Genomic DNA, 24,126 nt, shown 5'->3' with positions numbered 1-24,126 from the left:
TATTAGTTATCTGTAATTTTCTGTTATTTAAAGTATATCAAAATATCAAGTGGTGCGACCGTACAGCCAACTTCTGTTTTGGAAATGTCTTTGAAATTACTCTATTCAAATTAATTTTCTGCACTATTTTTCATGATTTCCAACATGTTTTGTAATCCTGTACAAAATTGCAAAGCATTTGTATTTATATTTCCATCATAATATACAAACAAACAAACACTGATGTCCATTTTACGAAATATCATGTGGTGCAACCATCAAAAAACTTCCACTTTGGGACTTTCATGTTGAAACCCATTCAAAGACAGGAAGTTGCATCATATACCAATTTGCGAAGGACCCATGGAAGCAGCGAGCAGGATTGTAACTGTCTTAAATTTGGAAAAAAAGAACCTTTTTAAGGGCTGGTATGTAGTTCCCACATTCCCACAAAAAAAAAAAAAACAATGAATATTGAGTTATTTCTGCAAATATATACTTTTATTACAAATTTCATAGTGACCTTTTGTGGGAAGCTAGCTTGTAGCTTTAGGTGGCCAATTTTGTGCCTGTAAATTTTGAATTTCTGAATTTGAAAATACCATGTGGTGCCACCTAAAATCATGTGGAGCGACCTCTCCATGATGGATCTATGTCCTAGATTGGCTGTTTTTGTGCTTTTATATTCAATTGATGATTTATATACATAAAGTACTTTATTTTAGTATCATCGTTTGTATTGTACTATATGAGAAAAATGCAAAACAAATTGTTTAGAGCAGTGGTTCCCAACCACATTCCTGGAGGACCCCCAACACTGCACATTTTCCATGTCTCCTTTGTCTGACACACCCATTTCTGGTCTTGGAGTCTCTGCTAATGAATTGATGACTTGATTCAGGTGTGCTTGATCAAGGAGACATGCAAAATGTGCAGTGTTGGGGGTCCTCCAGGAATGTGGTTGGGAACCACTGGTTTAGAGCATGCATTTTAGTTTTGTAATAAAGCATTTACAAAGTTACATGGCCAACTACTGGCCTGGCATGCATAATACAGCGCTTCATGGATCCATGTGAATAAGGATCGTTCTGACAATTGGTTGACCGCTAAATGAGAATCCCTAGAACACCAAGAGAACACTAAATAACACCATAGTATAACCACGTCCAGCAATATGTGTTTTTGTAAGTTTTAAAATTATATACATATATATACACACACTTTTGGTAATTGGTAAAGCAACCTCGTACCCACAATGTGAAACTGCTTATGCGTATCTTCATGGCAAAATGTATGCATGTTTCCCCCACTGGCATTTGTCCTATCACAAAGCCCTACCTTTTGTTCCTGCCTCTCAAAGAGGTTCAAGAGGAAATGTTTCCCTTCAGAAAAATAACAGTATTATCTCATACAGAGTGCAAAAATACTCCTACAGTGATGACCAGTGCCAACAAGAACAACTAAAAGGGTCATCATAAAGAGATGAAAAATTCTTATTTGCAGAATAAATGTGTGAACAACATCAACAGTGGAGTATTTGCTTATTTATATTACCTCTAACATCTTATCTCTACCATAAACACACGTCTAAAAAAATATGCATGAGTCATTAATGTAGCAAATCATAATGGGGCTTGCAGTTTCAATTGTGTAAAGCCATTTGTCTGTCGAGTTGTTGTATAAACACAGCTTGGTCTCAAGATACCGATCGAGGAGAAAGGAGACTCCTTCATTCTCCCAAAGGAATGCATTCCATATTCATCTAAATCCATTCTCATATCATCTAAACGCTACAAAAGCTATCTTTGGCTTCCTGTACACCCAAACAAAACAGGAGACAATTTCAGAGACAAATGCTATTTTAGTGAATGTCTTATAAGGAAAGAGAAACTGTACAGTGTTTACATGTTGTGAAAGGCTCCAGCAGAGAATTCACATTTGAGTCATTATGATTGTATAGAGGAAAAGAGACTCTTTAGTAACAAGCACAAACAAACCCTACATCACTCATCCCACACATCTTCATAACACTGGAATCGCATTAATGAGTAATCACATAATGACTGGAAATCTCACTGCAACTACAGTATCACTAAGCTAGATTTGTACATTTTCTGAAGAAAATGTGAGTGGTGCCTGTGCAAAACAATGCTAAGGTTGCCAGGGTGTTGCTATGCAGTTTCGATAGTTGCAGTGTGGTTGCTAGATAGTTCTAGGTGGTTACTTTCTGGATCAAGTCAAAAGATCCCACCCCCAAATTGAAATGGACAGGTTTCCACCAAAGTTGTGAATTTTATTAATGTGAACAATTAGAATTTTGCAAAAGCCATTTCTGTTAAAACATTGTTTCCATCCAGTGGGTTGAAGAGGACAAAACAGTCATTTCCTGAGAGACTGATACAAAATATCAACACAAATGGAAGTTGTAGCCACAGTAAAAGATTCTGTGGCTTATTTGTTACTATTGCAGCTTGGACTTTGCACAGAAAAAGTTCTCATCAACCTTCTGTTTGCAAGCAATCAACAGTAGCTCCATATTCTATTTTATCCAACAGTTTGTTCTGGTTCTCGAATCTGATTGGCTGAGATCCTTTTCCAGCCATGCTATAATCCCCCAGTATCAGCACTGGAACATTTGTATCACTCTGCTTGCAGCGACTGTCATGGCAGTCAAGCAAATCCATATATTGTTTATAAATACTACTGTTGTTGTGTCACGGAATGCAGTTTTAAGAGTTTTTTAGGTGAGAATGTAGTTCCCTTTCGAGGGAACTTGTACTGCGTCGAGAATTCACGCTGTGGGAATGCCTCTGCGTGATTCCGTCTTGAAGCACTTGTGAAATCAGTGAAATCAATGATGTCACCCGACTATGACGTTCCTTTCCTTATATGATATGAGGTGAAAAGCTGTCTCGCGATATCGCTATGACGGAGCGCCTCTGTTGTTTTGCTTTTAATTTAGTTACATAACAGTTGCTTAAATTGTAAACTACTGTAAACGTCTGCTCTGCTCATCCAACACGAGCTGCAGAGCTGCACACAGTGCAGAAAGAATCACAGTTCACCGATCTCGTGACGAGAGTAAGGCGAGATGACTGATAAGACCATGGCGGAGGATTCGTTGTGCATTCATTACAAAAAGTCTGGGGGTCAGGGCAGTGTTCTCAGCTGAAGTCTTGTCGGGCTAAAGGCAGGAACACACCAAGCCGACGGTTGGCCGTCTGGCAGTTTTAGTTCATCGGCCGACTAAGTTTTCTAGGTGTGTTCTGCACCGTCGGCTGAAGTTGGTCCTCGTCGCATTTTTTTCGGCCGATTCAAAATGTTGATTCGCCGTTAGAGCTTGTCGGTCCGTCAGGCCATCTGATCATTCTGATTGGCTGTTCAGATACTGCCACCTGCTGGTTTGGAAAGGCATTTCATCTCACGCAGGCGCAGAACTGACGTGCTACTTGGCCGTCGGCTGTCTAGCATTGGTTTGGTGTGCCAGGGCAACTTTGGACACAGACGCTGCCGACGTAAGCCAACCCCGCAGTCTGCTTTCGTCGCCACTAGTTCGTCGACGTCGGCTTGGTGTGTTCCGGCCTTAAGATGGATTTGAGGAAGTCGTTATCTCAAAGAAGGCTTAGGCGAAGAGGTCCTGATGCCAGTGGTGCCAGACCTCTGAGGACAGACCCCTCCAGAAGGAAATGGATAACACCACATCATATGATGCCATCAGGGGGCCGTTCTGTCAACCTCACCACCTCGTGTGCTTTGGGGCGCAGAGGTCTCCAGCAAATTCTTGTTTCAGTCTCCGCCCAGAAATGTAGCGGCGCTGGGATGCTTGCCCCCTCTGAGGAGGGTCTTAGAGCAATCAGTTCGGTTGTTCCCTGCCAGTTTGCCACTTCAGGGCACAGAATTGGCCACTCGAGTAACACCAGAGACCAGTCTCAAGAGACTGGTTCCCTTAGTAGATTTTTTGGCAGCCTGGAAACTACTGCCAAATATATCTCAATGGGTCCTGCACACAGGGGGGTCCTGTCCACAGTGGTAGGCCCTGAGCAGGCTCTGGTTATGGAACAGGATGTAAAAGCATGGGGAAGGAGGCCATAGAACATATCCTCCCCCTGACGGAGAGTCCGGGTTTACAGCCGGTATTTTATCATTACAAAGAAGAATATTGTTCCCACGGCATCAATTCTCTATGCAGCGTCTCAGTCCCTTTTCAGGGAACCAAGGTTACAGTTGTAACCGAGATGTTATTTAGACCTCAAATATGTGACTCATATATAAACATAGCGCCTATTTTACAATTTGTTTAGACGCTTTCGCAGATGCAAGCTCCAGGCCATCAGCGTCCTTTCAGCACTCATGTATCCACAGAGAACAGCTTCATCTGATCCAGTCCTTTGGGAATTTGCTGCTGGTTCTTATGTAGATAGTGGTTAAACATGAGATATAATTAATTTGGGGTATATCAAACTGGCAATCTTTGGTCTTATCAATCTATTACTTGTTCCAGAGCAAATCGATTTGGGTTAAGGGGAAAATTAAGTTTCATAACTTTATACGTAGGCTATATTTAACTAAAATCCTGTACTAGAGTGTTGCTTTTGTACATTTGACTGAATTGTTTGCTTGTGTTTATTTCCTATTGACTTTTATAATGGCTATTATTGTTAATTTAAATATTATTTTATATCAATAATATGGCGTATTTGGTATTGAGAAAGGGTCCATTAGTGATCGTGATATGGACTTAAAAGTTACATTATTACGCCATTAGATGGTGGCAAAGACTGTCCTTATGAGTGAGTCAGTAGCAAATTGAAAGGTACTGCTTGTTAACAAGGAAGTTGTTTTAGCGCTGTCATGGGAAAAGGACAAAAATATTGCTTTCCTCAGTGGACATTCAAACAGATTATTTATAATGGATATAATATTATGGACATCGACCTGAAGAATGAATGCTATATCAGATGCAGGTAATACACTCGTTTAGTCGATCTCTCTCTCATAATACCATAATACTCTACATAATACAATAAGATACAATGAAGCAACTCAACGTTCCTTCATTACTAGTTCTAAAGTGACATTGTAGAATTTGTAACACAGGCTTGTGCTCAACTGTTGAACTGTCAAGTTGAGATTTGAATCCGTGGTGGAAGGAAGTAGTTGTGCACAAAAGAGGGTTTTTAAAGACACTCCGTTGTTGTTTCTTATTTATTTACACACTCGTGCCGTTGAACTGTTGTATAAACGCAATATCACACTCGTAGCTGTGCGATATGGCTGTATATCAGCACACTGTGATTACCTACGGCCGAATCACAGCCGTGCTGATACAGTATCGCATGGCTACGAGTGTGATATTGCTTATTTGTTGGAAATATTTGGATTCAGAATTATTCAGACTAGTCAAATTCTAACTAATTATTCAGTCACATGAAGTTTTTGTTGCACATCAAGGAATTTATTCAATAAATATGTTTTCATCATAGGTCTGCACGTCTTATTACCTAAATAGTTTTTTTTTTTTTGTTGCATCAACTAAGGATATGTTTTTTTTTTATTATTTTTTTATTATTTTTTTTATTGCATCTTGTTGTTTTCATTTAGCAGTTTTTATGCAATATCCCAAAACATGCATTAAAATGGTAATAGAAATGACTGACTCTGGTCTTTAAAAATGGTTTAGGGTCTTTTTTCAATTATTTTTGAATGTTTAATTGCCTGCCAGGAGATCATAAGTCAGGTCTCTCAAAATGGCATGAATGGATGTGCAAGAAAGATTGAGATGTTTTCAGGGATGTCCCTTTTGTGAACCCTTACTGGTCCAAGATCACGGGTGTCCAATCCTGCTCCTGGAGACCCAATGTCCTGCAAAGTTCAGATGTAACCCACCCTGCCTGGAAGTTTCTAGTAAGTTCCTGAGGACTATTATTATTTGGTTCAGGTGTGTTAAATTGCCCCAGGAACAAGATTAGTCACTCCTGTCTTAGATACAAAAATATATTTACACTTCTCCTTCAATTGCCAGAATATGAGTACCAAAACACTGGAAAGGATGCATTCCTTAAATGGGAAAAACATTCTTGAGTCCAGGTTAAAAGTAGGAAGGAGAATAACAGGTTTTTGGCAATTGGATTGTGTAATGGAAATTAAATGGGAATTTTCAGTAAACAATGTGTTTTTTTTTTGTTTTTTCTTTCAGTAAATATATCCAAGGTGCACAGCTCCTTGTGGACATTGAATCAGCACCAGACAAAATGATATGGTTCAACAAAGTGTTTGATAATGGATATAACTCACCCCTGGAGTGTGAGCGAGATCAGTGGCTTGGACACTTCGTCCCTTTGATGAGTCACTTGTTTTGTGTTCCTCTTGAGTCTCACTGTTCCCTGTCCTTGCTTGACTCTTTCCACTGTACTCAGATTCCTCTTGACTCCTCCCAGCGCAATCTGACTCCTCAGCACCCTCTTGACACCTCCCAATATCCTCTACTTGGTTCTCCCCCGATGAACTGAATCCTTGGTTATCCCAATTGTCCACTGACTTGGAAGACTGTCCTTGGTTCAAAAGTTTTAAGGCCTCTGTTCTACCGCAACAGTCTGATTTTTGGCAACTCTCGGTTTGTCCTCTGCTGTTTTGTAGCTCAGTTCCTTGACACCCAGCCTCTTCTTTATTTGGACACCTGCACGTTTCCTTGTTTGAGGCTAAGGTGCTCCCACTGGCCTCTGACTCTGGGAAGAAGCTGTCACTGCTTGCTGGCCGGTCTAAACTATAGGAAAACAATAACAAAACTCACTTGAGAGAACATAACTTAGTCAGTTTTATATCAACATTATGCAAGATTATCCAATTCAAATATATTTACTATGGTCCCCAAATATTTGTACAAATACAGAAAAATAATAGTGGAAAGAGACATTTCCCAAGAAGAAAGTGTCCTTGGGATTTTCGGTCCACGCTAAAAGAGTTTACACGTACCAGTTGGGAGTCAAAGTAATTTATAGGGGCCACGGTGGGTGACAGTATAAACTCTGGTTCCTGCACAGTCTCACCTCACGCTGGATCATCTTTGTGTGAGGATTTTACATAAACACACACAACCCTTGTCCTGTAAGAAGTAAAGGAATGTAAACACTGACCCAGCTACATTCTCCTGTCTGTTGTGTGGCGTGGGATCTTCACAGGCTGACGGTTCCGGCAAGGAGCAGAGTAAAGCAGGACTCACAGATGGAAGGCCTGATGGAGAGGAACCAATACTGTTAAGCAGACAATGAGATCTCTCAAATACCTCAATTAGGTCTGTTGCACTTATGTTTCCTAGAGAGCAATAAGATTAAACTGAGATCAAATGGAGACTCTTGGAATCTTCTCTAATGTGAAGAAGACATGTGTTGCTTCTAGAATTTACAAGAAAGTCTCAAACTGTGGTCAAATTTGCAAAGACACCAAAAGTCAGAGATCTCAATATGAACTCAAACATCAGACTGTTCCAGACCAAACAGCTCTCTGTTTCCAATGAAACATCTGAGGCAAAGTTGATACTTCTTTGAATCATAACTGAGCTATGAAAGAGCAACCTCTGAGCAGAACATTGTAATGGCATTCAGACATTACCTGCGGACACGGGCTCAGAACAAACACTGTCAGCGCGTTTCAGCCAAAGCTCAGATGGTGAACCGGGGTCCTGAACTAGGAGGGTTGCATCTGGGTTTTTGCTGACCTTAAAGAAAAGACAAAAATGGAATATACACATATTCAATGATGATTTTATGCCAGATGAAGTTCAAGAATCTTTCATCTGTTCTGTTGTACTCTGTGTGCTATTATCTCATCAGAAAAGGCCATTCAAAATATCACTGACATTTAAAAGAGATTATATCAAAAGGATTTCCCTAACACTTTGACTAAAATAAGAGAGTGTGTTCTTTAGTTCTGGGAGGAAGAGATAAGAGTTTTAAAAGCACAATATGAAAGCAATCTTTTCCACAATCTACAAAGGACTTGTGAAATCTCAGAGCACCACAATAATTTATATTGGCTTGATTTTTATGGGAATGTATGAATCATGTTTTGCGATAAAACGTACTTTGCAAGAGACACAAAAGCACACAGTCATCTTTTCACATTTTCCTATTCATAGGAAAAAAGAAATCCCAAATTAATTCTTAATGCACAAGAGACTTCTTTCAAACTTTTGCATGGTAGTGTCCAAAGGGCCAGATTCAATGTCTTTAAAGGCCCTTGATTATAATTTCACTTTTTTAACTTTAGTTAGTGTGTAATGTTGCTGTTTGAGCATAAACAACATCTGCAAAGTTAAGACGCTCAAAGTTCAATGCAAAGGGAGAGATTTTTCACAAACGAGGGTCAATTCAACACTGGATTTGCACAATAGATTATCATGACGGCACATGCTAGTGGATGAGTTGAATCAACTCCACAGCAACTACATAAATGTATCCACTAACCATTCAGAAACGTCCAGTTTCATTCTAAAAGTTGTAACTTCTTCCTGAGTCTCTCCATCAGTGTCGACTCCGGTTTGAACAATGTAAGGCTGAACACTTTCGTCATTTTGGCTGCGTGAGATTCTCCAGCTTTGTTGTTGTTGTTGAGCAACCAAAGCTGTTAAAGCTCCACCCTCTTCTAGAAAGGGGGCGGGAGCAGCAGCTCATTTGCATTTAAAGGGACACACATAAAAATGTAAACGTGTTTTTGCACACACCCAAATAGGGGCAAATTTGACAAGCTATAATAAATGATCTGTGGGGGATTTTGAGCTGAAACTTCACAGACACATTCTGAGGACACCAGAGACTTACATTACATCTTGTGAAAGGGGCATTATAGCAATATCATAATGACCAAGACTATTACAAGAAAACGGTAATTCTGAAAAAGCATAGTTTTAATATATACAGTTCATATAAAGATAATGAGATGGAAGGGCACTCTAAATGATTTCAGCGATCCATCAGTCATAGAGGGAGGCCAGACAGCAGGAGTCCTGCAGCCCGTTCCCCCGCAGAGCATGACATGCAGATGAATATTGCAGTGTAATCGAATCACCCTGATTATTTCCTGCTGGCTATGAGTCTATTTGTGAGCTTTCTCTCTCTCTCTGTGGTCAGTGAATGCTCTCTTCTCACTGACCGGATCTATTTTTAATTGGCCTTTGACTGTCACCACCGAGAAGAGCTCAACTCCTATAAATTTTGGGGAGGATGGAAGGCCATCTCGGTGGCAGGTCCCTCCGGGACCCTGATGACCTCAGCTTTACCTCATGGCAAAAGCTCTGACACGGCTGCATGAGAAAAGTGCATGTTCTGCCCCCCTCCCTTGACTGGTTATGTAACACAGATACAGTGAGCCAGATTTGCTGAAAGTTTGGTTGCATGAAAGAGGAAGTGGTTGCTATACAGTCACTGTAAAAGATGTAAAACATTTGAGAAACAAGCGATTCAGGTGGACATCACCAAAAACCTGTCATGAACAGCAACTAATTGGGGATCTTCATAAACTAGTTTTCTTCATCTTTTTGGTGCACAAAAGAAAAGCATGGACTGATAAAGCCAATTTTTAGAAATGTACCTTTACAACATCTTTTGAGAAAGATGGTGAAGAATACAATGGGATAGAAAAGTATGGGACCACTAGTGGAATGGAAATGCATTTTGGATTTAATTTTTTAATTGAATGTACTCTTTTCACTATTTAAATTGTATTATTAGCATAACAATTTAAGTGAAAAGTTGAATCAAAAAGTTGTCACAAATTCTAGAACATCATACACTGAACAAAATGTGGTAACATATATTAATAGATTTTATACAAAAAAAAAAAAAAATACATCAAAGAATGAACCTTAGGGGCCGTTTATGTGACACAGTTTTCAACTAAAAACGTAAAACCGTTTAACCTTTCATTTACACGACAGTGTTTTGGGGGCCTGAAAACGCGAACTTTTGAAAACTGGCTTCAAAGTACAAGTTTTTGAAAATGATACCTTTATCATATCTGTGTAAACTACGAAAATGTGAATTTGTGAAAACGGTAGCTTCATCCGTATTAGTGTTCAGTCTATATGCACATAGTTTGTTTACAATGTGACATCGCCAACTACTGGCCTGGCAGCAGAATACAGTGTTTTTTGGTCATTTTTGCAGATCGATGTGAACGAGGATTGTTTTGAAAATGGTGTCGTCTGAACACGAAAAATGCGAAGCAAAAACTTTTCTGCTTTTAGTACATCGTTGTTGTGTAAACGTGCCCTAAATACACTGGGTTAAATCAGCAAAGCTAAATAAATAAACGGTTAAATCAGGTATAAATAGCTGTTAATTTCAGGTTTACCCTTTTTTTTTTAGCATGCAATCTGACATAAACGCCACAAGTTTGTGTAAAATCTGATGATCATGTTGTCCTGCATCATCCAAAGAGCAGCTTGAGCTTCAGTGGAAACAAGAATATCTGACCATTAAGTCAAAGTGGAGTCACATGATCAATTGTCACAAATATGCTTATTTGATTAGTGACCTAGAAATAGTGCAAAATCTAAAACTTTATGTCCATGTTTAAATTAGATGATGACTGAACGCCATATTTTAAATGTGGTCTCAGACTTTTGAACCCCACCGTATGCATGACCAGAACGTGTGTCAATTTGTACATCATAAAAGTGCATTTCAGGCCATCGGTTTCCACATTTTCATACACAAAATAATGTCACACCTCCCAGGAAACCATGTTGTGTACTTTAAAGTGCTTCTCCCTGGAAGTGTCTGCCGCAAGCTCTCGTCTCAAGTGAACAAATCAATCCATGCAAAGAAAAACTTGCTGAAACTCTACCTGATTGGCCAACAAGGATGGAAGATGCTCTCTCAACAGCACACTATTCCCTTCAAAGCCCTCTTTGTATTTGTGCTGTGGATATTTTTCCTCAAAACTCCACAATCGTCAGCGTCCTCTCTCTTTTCCTCTCCCTGACTTTTTTCCCTGCACCAGCCTCCCTGTGACTCCTGGGAGCTTTGACCATTTAAGGAGAAGCCTTCTCATGCTTCTCAGGGCTGCTACTGCTGTGTGTATGTGTGTGTGCGGTTTCTGCCTGATGCTCCAATGAGCTGCAGCTGAAGAATGAGCCTGTCCTTCTCAGCCCGTGTGTTTTGGACCTCTGCCTCTTTCTGATTTAGATTTAGTTACTAAAAATTTTATGGATGAGTAGGAAACTAGTTTGTCTTCGGCACACTGTTAAAGGGTTAGTTCACCCAAAAATGAAAATTATCCCATGATTTACTCACCCTCAAGCCATACTAAGTGTATATGACTTTCTTATTTCAGTCAAACACAATCAGAGTCATATTAAATAATACCCTGGCTCTTCCAAGCTTTATAATGGGAGTGAATGGTAAGTGAGATTTTGAAGCCCAAAAAAGTGCATCCATCCATCATAAAAGTAATCATAAAAGGCCTTCTGAAGTGAAGCAATGGGTTTTTGTAAGAAAAAGATCCATATTTAAAACTTTATAAATTAGAATCACTGGTTTGATACACACTCCAAACCACTGATTCGAGACAATAGATTTGTAAAGCTTTGAAGCTTCATGAAGCAGTGTTCTGAAATCGCCCATCACTAGATATTGTTGAATAAAGTCATTATTTTTTTTTTTTTGTATTCTCGTCTCTTTATAACATTAAGGTTGAACCACTGTAGTCACATGAACTGTTTTAAATGTGTCTTTTGTAGCTTTCTGGGCATCTGAAAGTGTTAAAGGTGCCCTAGAATTAAAAATTGAATTTATCTTGGCATAGTTGAATAACAAGAGTTCAATACATGAAAATGACATACAGTGAGTCTCAAACTCCATTGTTTCCTCCTTCTTATATAAATCTCATTTGTTTAAAAGACCTCCGAAGAACAGGCGAATCTCAACATAACACCGACTGTTACGTAACAGTCGGGATCATTAATATGTACGCCCCCAATATTTGCATATGCCAGCTCATGTTCAAGGCATTAGACAAGGGCAGCCAGTATTAACGTCTGGATCTGTGCACAGCTGAATCATCAGACTAGGTAAGCAAGCAAGAACAATAGCGAAAAATGGCAGATGGAGTGATAATAACTGACATGATTCATGATAACATGATATTTTTAGTGATATTTGTAAAGTGTCTTTCTAAATGTTTCGTTAGCATGTTGCTAATGTACTGTTAAACGTGGTTAGAGTTACCATCGTTTCTTACTGTATTCACGGAGACAAGAGCCGTCGCTATTTTCATTATTAAACACTTGCAGTCTGTATAATTCATAAACACAACTTCATTCTTTATAAATCTCTCCAACAGTGTAGCATTAGCCGTTAGCCAAGGAGCACAGCCTTAAACTCATTCAGAATCAAATGTAAACATCCAAATAAATACAATACTCACATAATCCGATGTATGCATGATGAACACTTTGTAAAGATCCATTTTGAGGGTTATATTAGCTGTGTTTATGCAATGATAGAGTCGAGAGCTTGGGAGGGGGCGGAGAGCGTGAGCAATTAAAGGAGAAGCAGCCTGGATCGGTGCATTTCTAATGATGCCCCAAAATAGGCAGTTAAAAAAATTAATTAAAAAAAATCTATGGGGTATTTTGAGCTAAAACTTCACAGACACATTCAGGGGACACCTTAGACTTATATTACATCTTGTAAAAAAAACGTTCGATGGCACCTTTAATTATCTTGCTGGTGATGCAGGCCTCACTGAGCCATCGGACTTCATCAAAAATAATATCTTAATATGAATGAAGGTCTTATGGGTGTGGAACGACATGAGGGTGAGTAATTAATGACAGAATTTTCATTTTTGGGTGAACTAACCCTTTAAATATTGCTAATGAACACACACACAAACACACACACACACACACGTTTAACAAACAGCATCTGAACTTCAGCAAAAATATGTCTCTTAAGAGGAAGTAATGAAGATTTGTTTTAAACCATCTGAATATGCAAATACTGTGTGACATCTGCCCGTGTCATCTACCTGCCCTTAGCATTCCTATGGTCTCTTTTGAATGGTATTTTTCACACGGATGGTACAGTGGAATGCTGGAACAGCTTAAACCAGCTGCTATACAGTATATAGACTAAGTGCTTTGAAAAAAGCTACAGAAAACATAAATCAATTAGGCTACCATTAAAGAAAACATTTTAAGTGACATGTGACAGCCAAGTACGGTAACCCATACTCAGAATTTGTCCTCTGGATTTAACCCATCAAGGTTAGTGCACACGTATTAGGAGCAGTGGGCAGCCATTTTGCTGTAATGTTGTGGATGACTGTCTGGGTGTTACTATGCGGTTGCTAAGGTACTCGGGATGGTTTCTAGGCTCTGCAGCTGTTAAGGTTCTTAGGATGGTTTCTAGGTCGTTGCTAAGCTTCTCTGGATGGTTTCTAAGGTGTTGCTATGTAGTTGCTAAAGTGCTCAGGCTGGTTTCTAGGGTGTTCGAGTGGTTTCTAAGTGGTAGCTTATTGACCCAAGACACAAACCTCTACATTCAGGTCCCTAGATAAGACTCAGGTTCCTTCCTTCAATGCAAGTCTTTCATTTTATCTACCAGAGAATTAAGATTGGAGTCCTACTTACACTAGTCCATTGGGTGTGTCTCAATCAGCTCCCTAGGTCGTGAATCAGTATATGGTGTATTTGGCAACACTGCTAGTGATGCATGTTTATGCTGAAATATGTAAGGAATAGTTGGCGATGGAATCAATTATCCCACATATACTATGGTTACCACACCTCAAGACATTGTTCAGATATTGTATTTCAAGACATTTGTCAGGTTTTTGTCCTTAAAACGCTCTTGTGTGTAGGACTAATTCTTGCGCATCTAATCCCAAGCCTCTGTTGCTAATTCCCAAATGTCATTGTAGAAATAGTGCCGGAGGTTTGAGCCACTGATAGCAGAATAATGCTGTTATCAATACAGTTATATATATAGAGAGAGAGAGAGAGATTAAGCGTATGCGATTACCTGAGTCTGTGCGTCTCTCAACAGTGTTTGGCAGCAGTCTCTACTAATAGTGAAACTGTAAGTTTATCTGCTCCAAGAACAGCGACATTATTACCTCGCTAGACATAAATGTAATGTAGCTTTTAAGTTGTTAAACTATTGTACTGATAAATTCGTCAAAGCAGCGGTGACAACACGTTTCTGTGCGAGGGTGTGTGTGTACTGAATGTGTTTTAGCGGGAGAATGAGAGTATGTGCTTTCCGTACATAATAAAATATAATTTTGGAAATTATTTGTTGTTTTTATCCTATTGTTTGCTATATTTATTTGAAATAACTGAAATCATTTGGTGATACTGAACTGTAATGTGGTCAAGACCTGCCTGGAACTACTTTAGCCGTGCGTTTCCCTGAAAATGATTGCACACCTTAGAACGTTCATCAACCAATCAGATTCATTAGGGGTGTGATGAGATCTCGTGTTACGAGATCTCGCGAGACTAATATGTGACGAGATTTCTTGTCAAGGCCAAAAGTAGTCTCCTGATGTTGCCATGACAGAGTGTTAGGATGATTAGGAAAGAATATGCCACCGCTTCGTTAACATTACGCCTCCACTGTCGTTTTGCTTTGTATTTAAATAAAAAACATTTAATTCAGTTGGATAACGGTCGCCGCCGCTCCATATTCACAGAGTTACGCGCGATCGTGAAAGTGAAAGTAAACGCGAGCGCGCATTCAAACACGATTTCAATACCCTGCATCTTGAAAGCGGCTCCCTGATGAATGTAAATCTCTCTCAATATGAAAGCTATTTTAGGCTGGGCAGTGTAGTTGTAACCATCTCTTAGCTCTGTATCAAAGAAAAATTTCGTCTTATTTGCACTTTGAATATTGAGAGAGTGCAATGGTTGCACTTATTGTAAAGTGTTACCATTTTCATTTATACTGTTTTTATTTCTATGATCAGTTTGTGGAAAGTTCAGTTAGGAGGTCAAAAGTTGTAGAAGCTCATAAATCATGTACAGTTCTGAGGTCTGAAGAGACTGAAATCATACAGGAGAGAAGCCAGTCAGTTGAGTTAGTGGCAAAACCTTTTACAGTGCTTGAGTATTGTTGTCTTTTACTGCATATGATAATTCATACTCAGAAAGTAGAACTGAAATGACATTCATTACAAGATGATTAGTCAAAACATTTCAAATACACCTGCAGAATATTTTTTCTAGTCATGTATTTTTCCATTAATTTCTTAAAAATAGTGTGTAAAAACCTTGTCTCGTCTCGTCTCGTCTCGTGAACTCAATCTCGAGTCTCGTCTCGTCTCGTGAGATACCTGTCTCGTCACACCCCTAAGATTCATGCATTCAACAGCCTCGTAGTATAAAATTAAATAATGATTTGTATATTAAAAAACATCTATCGCGTGTCATTATGTGTAGTGAGTTGGCTCGTGATTTATGTTTCTCACTTCAGAACTCTGTTAAAGGTGCCCTAGAATTAAAAATTGAATTTACCTTGGCATAGTTGAATAACAAGAGTTCAGTACATGGAAATGACATACAGTGAGTCTCAAACACCATTGTTTCCTCCTTCTTATGTAAATTTGATTTGTTTAAAAGACCTCCGAAGAACAGGCGAATCTCAACATAACACCGACTGTTACGTAACAGTCGGGATCATTAATATGTACGCCCCCAATATTTGCATATGCCAGCCCATGATCAAGCCATTAGACAAGGGCAGCCAGTATTAACGTCTGGATCTGTGCACAGCTGAATCATCAGACTAGGTAATCAAGCAAGAACAATAGCGAAAAATGGCAGATGGAGCGATAATAACTGACATAATCCATGATATCATGATATTTTTAGTGATATTTGTAAATTGTAAATTGAAAAAAATAAATGTTTCGTTAGCATGTTGCTAATGTACTGTTAAATGTGGTTAAAGTTACCATCGTTTATTACAGTATTCACAGAGACAAGACTGTCGTTATTTTCATTTTTAAACACTTGCAGTCTGTATAATTCATAAACACAACTTCATTCTTTATAAATCTCTCCAACAGTGTGTAATGTTAGCTTTAGCCATGGAGCACTATCAAACTCATTCAGAATCAAATGTAAACATCCAAATAAATACTATACTTACATGATCCGTCGCCGCATGCATGCAGTATGCATGAGGAACATCTTGTAAAGATCCATTTGAGGGTTATATTAGCTGTGTGAACTTTGTAAATGCACTGTATTATAATCGAGAGCTCGGGGGGCACGGAGCGCGAGATTTAAAGGGGCCGCAGCCTGAATCGGTGCATAGTTAATGATGCCCCAAAAAAAATCTATGGGGTATTTTGAGATGAAACTTCACAGATACATTCAGGGGACACCTTAGACTTATATTACATCTTGTAAAAACTTGTTCAAGGGCACCTTTAAGTCAACGTAGTGAGCATTGATGCTCCATGATTTTCACAGTGCATTGTGGGACTTTTTAGGGAGCGAACGTTTCAGTGCACTGGAAGGATTTAACGACTGAGACAGCCCTTAAAATGGCTGACTCCCTGATCAGTGCCTTGACTAGTGAACTAGGGAGCTGATTGAGACGCACCCCATGATTATAAGAGAGAAAACTGACCCCTCATCAGCAACAAGAACAGATAAACTAGATTTTTACATTTTATGAAGCCAGTTTGTGTGTGCTTCACCATGCGGAACGTATTGCCACCATGGTAGGGCAGTAGTTCTCAACCGGGAGGCCTCAGAAAAATTCGCAAGGGGCCTCAAGTTCACTTAAATTTATTTAAAATGAGACAAAACATGATTTAAAACAAACTAAAACAGCTACCAGCATCATATTTATTATTTTAATTTTCTCCCTCAGAAAAAAACTGACATTTTTATTTAGAAACCAGGGTTTTTATTTAGGAACTAGGCCTGTGGTACATTCTGGTCCCTAGATATGATTTGGATACTTTATTTAATATCCCTGGGTGGCAAAAAAAAAGTATTAGCACATCTATCTTCAGTATTCAGCATCATTTTAGGTGGCATTTTGGTATAATTTATCCATAGAGCAAATTTGCGGAATGAGTTACACACCAAAAGCCCCAAATTTAAGTATTAGCAATAGTAACAGTGAGGTTTACCTTAGCAAGCACAACTAATGTCGCAAAAAAAAAAAGAAAAAAAAGAAAGAAGAAAAGAAATCTGCTGTGGAGATACTCTGGGATATTTCAAGATGTAACACCACGGTCAAAATTGAAAAGACAATAATGAACAACAAATAATATAATTAATTAAAAAGAGCTTTTTTCTTTTTACCTTGTTGCTGTGGTCCTCCGCTCGCGTGTACAGAAGACAACCACCTGTTTGAAAGCAGCAAGAGAGATCCAGGCTTATTTGCAAGTCACGGGTCTGTCATGCAAATGCACAAGTGTTAAAATGCACATTAAATAGTCGGCCATCCAACAGCATGACGCACCAAAGGAGGCGTAGCGCTTGATTGACAGCAGAGTTTTCAATACTTCCTTCAGCCTCTCTCTCCCCCTCCCTCCCTGCCTCCATATCTAAGGGCAACAATAACCTGGCAACCATTTACATGAGGAGCTTGATCCTCTGGTTGAAAGCACTTGGCGAGGCACAGACTCATTGTTTCACTTCCTTTAGAAGCACGTATCAATTGGACGGCAGTCTTGCAGTCATGAAAAGGTTCAGTTATGCACAAAAAATGCCTGGGTTAAAGGCAGATCGTGGTAAAAACGAGCCCCTTCACTGCAACATATCCACTTTTAGTGCTTCAGGAGAAGGAAACAAGCTGAAGGACTTACAGCAGCTGTTATTTATTCAGAGTGTTGTGAGGATAGAGTTTTAAGCTGACGAATACTGACTGTCATTCAGTCAGTCTTTATTACGGACTGTGATGTACAGCGATGAGATGATATGAACTGAACTGATATGCTGACATTTCCTATTACAATGACTACAGCAATGCATGAGAACTTTGTTTGTGCTGATAATAAACAAATTGATCTAACTGTGTAATGTCGCTTTGGATGAAGTACCTGCTAAATGGATAAATATCAATGTGCAATTATTGATTACATGACCAGGAAACTAAAATTAAAACTAAAGACCATGCAAAAAGAGGAACTTCATTAAAGATTGCAAAACTTTTTTAACCATACCACAACAGCTAAACGCTATACCAAATGCAAATGTCCTCCCAGAGGAACAGGCTTTTCTGTACAGTAAAATAATCTAGTAAATGCTTTGCATTGAGCCTCTTTCTCAGCCATAAAACTTCTCTAGAATTCTGTTCAGTTCTGTGTAGGTGCTTTATGGCATGCTGCAAACATTTGCAAGTTATAAAACCACACAAACATCCTTTGAGAGAGTAAGCATAAAAAGTTAATGATGACACAATAATATTGAAATATTATAAAAGTCTTTTTTTTTTTTAAATATTGTTCCAAACCTGTATTACTTTCTTTCTTGCGTGGAGTACAAAATGTGTTTTCTAGAAAAATTTCAAGTCATACAGGTTTGGAAATTAAATTTTTTTTGGTCATACTTTAGTTTGGGGAACACATATTCACTATTAAATATGACTTTTGTCTCAATAAACCCCTAATTTACTTCTTATTAATAGTAAGGTAGTGGTTAAGTTGAGGTATTTATTAGGATTAAGAGATGTAGAATATAGTTATGCAGAATAAGGCATTGATATGTGCTTTATAAGTACTAATAAACAGCCAATATGGTAGTAATATGCATGTGTCACACGTTGTTGAAAACAAGGAGGAAGCAGGATCTAAATGCAGCAGTAGGTATTTAATGAACAAAACTCTGAAATACAGGAACAACAGAACAGAACGACAACGTAGGCGTAACAAAGAACTGACAACTAAACAGAACAAACACAGGGCTTAAATACACAGTGAACAGAAGATCTAACAAGACACAGCTGAACTCAAACACTAATCAAATCTGTAACCAAGGAGACAAACAAGTGGCGGGAAACTAGAACAAAGGCGAACATGTGACCAATGGAAAACAAACTCAGACATGAACTAAACAGAACTAAAAACACAACTCAAACTGTAACATTATCCCGCCCTGCCGGAAGGCGCGTCCCACGAACATTCAGAGCTGCGCCATGGTGGATCGGGCAGTTCCGGGGGCCATGGCGGTGTGGCCTCCGTGGCCTTGGTCCTGAACCCAGGCTCGGCTATAATGGCCATGGGTATATGTGTTTTTTTTTTTTTTTGCTTTTTTTTTGCAGTCTTTATACAAGGCCCACGATCACTGAAGAACTATGTTCGCAAATTTTTAGCCATTGTGAACTTTTCTGAACTACCGGACTGTCTCTTGATAGACTTTTTTTGTGATGGCATTAATCAACCTCTACAGTCCAAGCTTAGACGAGAGGGTCTGCATTCATCATTGGGTTGTTTTTTGGATTTTGTTTATCTTGTTAAGCCTGTTTCTCCTTGTGTAGCCTATATATACCCCAGTGTTTCTCATGTTCTTTGTCTGGTGTTGTCCTTCCATGGATGTTACATGTGTGCGCTTGTTGTCTGGATTTATCAGTTTTGCCTGGATTTACTTTTATGCATGTTTGTTTGAATAAATGTTTGCTGCATCTGGATTCTACTCTCGTTCCTCTGAAACAGCCACCATTACTGCATGCTAATAAGCAACAAGGGGAGCGGGGGGACTACTGTTCAAAAGTTTGGGGTCAGTAAGATTTTTTGGTCTATTAAATTTCCCAAAAATGACAGTCAAACCTTTATATTGCTACAAAAGATTTCTATTTCAAATAAATGCAGTTCTTATGAATTTTTTTAACATTATGTAATAATAAGAAATGTTTCTTGAGCAGCAAATCGGTATATTAGTATGATTTCTGAAGGATCATGTGACTGACTGGAGTAATGATGCTGAAAATTCAGCTTTGATCACAGGAATATATTACATTTTAACAAATATTACAATAGAAAACAGTTCTTTTAAATTGTAATAACATTTCACAATATTACTGATTTTACTGTATTTTAGATCAAACAAATGCAGCTTTGGTGAGCATAAAAGTCAAAAACCAAAAACGTACATATTTTTAATGTCGAACCACTGTTTACAATAACTCTCGACTTTGAAGTCAGGTTTATCATCAAAACAATTTGATGCAGATTGAGATTATTTTATGTAATTGTGCTGAAAATTTGTTGAGTGAGTGTGATTAAACGTATTGTTTTTGAAACGCACTATATGTACACAATGTTATCTCCATGAAACAGTTATAGACACCAGCCATAAAATACAAAGCATGTGAGAGACTGCCAGGCGGGCTGCGTGGTCAGCCATAATATAGCATGTCTGTTTCACTTCACTTTGGACTACTCATTTGATAAGCAAATGCAACACTTTTTTGTCATCCACAAATAAGCAGAGAGAAAAAGCCTGTGAAAAAACAGTCTACATTTATCAAATGATTAAACATGATTAAGGGCCTATATCACATGTGTGAACAGAGAATCTCTATTTCCTTCAACTCTAAACAGCATCTGCATCTGGGCCAAAGCCACAGAGCTCCCAAGAGACACGGCAGGAAGGAGGTTACGCCATGAGAGAACACACAAAAATACTGCACATAAAGAAAAACTCATTCACGGTTAAGTTAAAAAAGCAGATGCCATAGTGCACACTTAAAATATATACCGATCAAAAAAAAAAAAACTAATAAATGATAAAGTACCTGATGCTAACGGACTACTGGTCTGACATTTTTAGGAGACTTTCACAGGCCCTCAGTACCAACATTAACTCTTTGACTGTTTGGTTTTCTCCCAACCCCAATTATATCAACCACAGTGCACTGCGTCATTGCCTTTAGCACTTTGCTGGCCAGGCATGCCATCCTCTTTAAATGGATGCATGCTTTTCCTCCATAACATGATGATTGCATTGGCTGGTGGTGGTTTATGTTTTGTGTGTGTGTGTGTGTGCTTTCTGTTGTGTTGCTTGTTCTTCTCTTTTTAAGACACCCTATCTCTTAACTGCTGTAACACGCACATCCTGCTATTGCTGAGTTAGATGTGTTCCTGGGTCAACATATTTTGTTGATCCTGGAACAACATTCTAGTCTGAAATTTTAATCTTAACCCTATTCCTACCCCTAAACCTAACCCTACCCAAAAGTTATCCCAAAAATCAGAGGAAAATGATAGATGAATAAGACTGATGTAGAAGCACCAATTCATGATTTTAAGCCTAAACTTGACATAATCTGTAAACTTGTCCCTGAAATCTGATTGGTTGATTTGAATGTTGTTCCAGGATCAACAAAAATGTTGACTCAGGAACATGTTGAACTCAGCAATATCAGGTTATGCCTGTAATAAAACATTGGATTAATAATGCATAAAGTACTTGATAAGGTGAAGGGTGTCATCATTTTCTATGTAAGACATTTTAGTATTTTAGTATTATTTTAGACATTTTATTTTAGTATTGTTTATATATGAATATTTTGAAATAACTTATATATTCAGTTTTAATTTTTTTCAATTTAGTTTATGTTTTAGTAATTTTGCTATGTGCTTGTCAACTTTACTAGTCTTTGTTTTTATTTTTCTATTTAGTGTTAATTCAACTTATTTTATTTCAGTTAGTTGCCAAGGCAATATTTCTAATTTGTCACAGTTTCACTCTGTTGGACTTTGTGTTTCCGTTTTGATCTCAGATCATTATCTATTCTCGTGAATACTACATTTAGCCAAGGCTGCAAAACCACCTCCCTGTTACAAATATGGTGGAACTATTACTTCTACCACTAAAGCTTGCTTTAAAAATATTCTTCCTAATCAGTTTCATCTCCTTAGCATACCAGATAACTTAGAAGAACTCGATGTTACAACAGAAACTACTGACTCTCTTTTTTCCAGCACATTAGACACAGTTGCTACTTTGTGCTTAAAGGATTATTTCACTTTCAAATAAAATTTTCCTGATAATTTACTCACCCCCACGTCATCCAAGATCCAGTTGAAAAGAAATTAAGGTTTTTGATGAAAAGATTCCAGGATTATTCTCCTTATAATGGACTTCAATGGACTCCAAACGGTTGAAGGTCAAAATTACATTTTCAGTGCAGCTTCAAAGGGCTTTAAACGATCCCAGATGAGGAATAAGGGTCTTATCTAGCAAAACGATCGGTCATTTCTTCAAAAAGCTTACGCTGTATGTCCTATGCCTTCCCTATTCTACTTATGGAAAAAATGTAACTGGCACTGCGTTCGTTCCGTAAGTAGAATAGATAAGGCATAGGACATACAGCGTAAACTTTTTGAAGAATACGGAAATGTGGTTTTGGCGGAAGCACTTAGAAGGCGATCATTTGTTTATATAAAGCATATACATTTACATTTTTTTCGAAAATGACCAATCGTTTTGCTAGATTAGACCCTTATTCCTTGTCTGGTATCGTTTAAAGCCCTTTGAAGCTGCACTGAAATTGTTATTTTGACCTTCAACCGTTTGGAGGCCACTGAAGTCCACTATAAGGAGAATAATCCTGGAATGTTTTCATCAAAAACCTTCATTTCTTTTCGACTGAAGAAAGAAAGACATGAACATCTTGGATGACATGGAGGTGAGTAAATTATCAGGAAAATGTAATTTGAAAGTGATCTAATCCTTTAAAGAAGATTAAGGAAATTAGTCCAAAGCTGTGGTACAACGAGCACACTCAGGCCCTTAAGAGAGCAGCCAGAAAAATGGAGCGCAGCTGGAAGAAAACAAAACTAGAGGTTTTTCGCATTTCATGGAAAGAAAGCCTTTTTGTATACAGAAAGGCCTTAAAAAATGCTAGATCAGCTTATTTTTCAAATGTCTTAGAAAAAAACAAACGCAACCCTAGGTATTTATTTAATTAAGTGGCTAAATAACAATAAATAAAGCTTCAACTTCTGATGTTTCCAAACAGCACAGCAGTAATGACTTTGTGAACTTCTTTACTTGCAAGATTGATAATATTAGACAGAAAATTATAACCATGCAACCGTCTACTACAGTATCGCGTCATTGCATTGTAGTGTCCTGAATTTTAAATAGAATACTACTAATATAAATATATGTATATAAGTTGTGCATTTGCTTAAATTCTTCTAATTTCCTGACCAATAATTTGTGGTTGAGACAATCAAAAGCTTAGTGATAAGCCATTTTGGGCTTGGCCAATTTTTGACCCCACAAGTGTAAAGTTTACTTTCTTTGTTTAACAGTTCTATCTAATATCGTATTAGATAGAACTGTTAAACAGATCGTAACTTAATGAAGACAGTGTGTGCTCAGGCTCTGGCATTCTCAGCGCCGTCAAAATAAAATGCAAAATAAAATTTCAAAATAAAAGTCATGCACAACAACCAGAGCAGCGGTTGAAGAACGGCTTACGTCACTTCAGAGTTCCTACTGGTGGTGCGAATGGCTCTAACCATCCTAGCCTTATAACTAAAATCATTCCCAGTTCCTGCGGTGCGAACACGCCAAAAGTGGGTACTTACGCCAATAGTTATAGTAACTATGAAAACATTCCTCCGTTTTTTTTTTTTTTTTTCTGCAACGTCAGAAAGTGCTTTATTTCATATTAAAAGTGTCTTCTGTGAGTTTGAATATTTTTGCGACCTTTATAGTCATACTGAAAGCGACAATGGATAATTCAACTCAGATCTTGAAAATAATTGAAAGGAAACAAGAACGTTCAAACTGTGAACTCAGTGTGAACAAACAAGTGTATTCTATGACAAAGTCACTCAGTATGTAGTTTTATGTACTTATCCATTTGATTGCGAGTGCAGTGCACTTGCAGAGAGACTCCGCCCACACGCTCTTCTGATTGGCTGTGATTTTTGATTGACTTTGTCACGTCTCATTGTCATGTCGCATCAGGTGTGGACAGACAAATTTATTGTCGCTGGAATCTTATCGCATCATGTCTGGTTAGGACACGGTGTTATACGCTAGCAGTATGCTGACTTTCAACCACTGACTAAAATGTACAAACAAGAACTCAACCAATCAAATTCAAGGACGTATCATTCAACCAAAAAATTAAAAATTGCCATCATGCTTCAGAGAGTGTC

At 38.3% G+C, this 24,126-nt stretch overlaps 1 protein-coding gene across 3 annotated transcripts in view; it reads right to left on the bottom strand.

Moving 5' to 3' along the window:
• The window catches only part of mrvi1 (murine retrovirus integration site 1 homolog), a 72,118-nt gene that overhangs the window by 35,771 nt on the left and 12,221 nt on the right, over window positions 1-24,126 (bottom strand). For all 3 annotated transcript variants that reach the window (XM_048186288.1, XM_048186287.1, XM_048186285.1), the window contains 4 exons: window positions 17,309-17,352; window positions 7,588-7,693; window positions 7,113-7,209; window positions 6,274-6,742 (listed from right to left, as the gene is read on the bottom strand). In XM_048186288.1, coding sequence (XP_048042245.1) covers window positions 6,274-6,742; window positions 7,113-7,209; window positions 7,588-7,693; window positions 17,309-17,352 — 716 coding nt within the window. The remainder of the gene's footprint in view (window positions 1-6,273; window positions 6,743-7,112; window positions 7,210-7,587; window positions 7,694-17,308; window positions 17,353-24,126) is intronic.

The sequence above is a fragment of the Megalobrama amblycephala genome, linkage group LG3 (genome assembly GCF_018812025.1).
Source record: "Megalobrama amblycephala isolate DHTTF-2021 linkage group LG3, ASM1881202v1, whole genome shotgun sequence".
Lineage (NCBI taxonomy): Eukaryota > Metazoa > Chordata > Actinopteri > Cypriniformes > Xenocyprididae > Megalobrama > Megalobrama amblycephala.
Note: the sequence above shows the minus strand (reverse complement) of the source record. Positions and strands in the feature narration are given on the sequence as shown.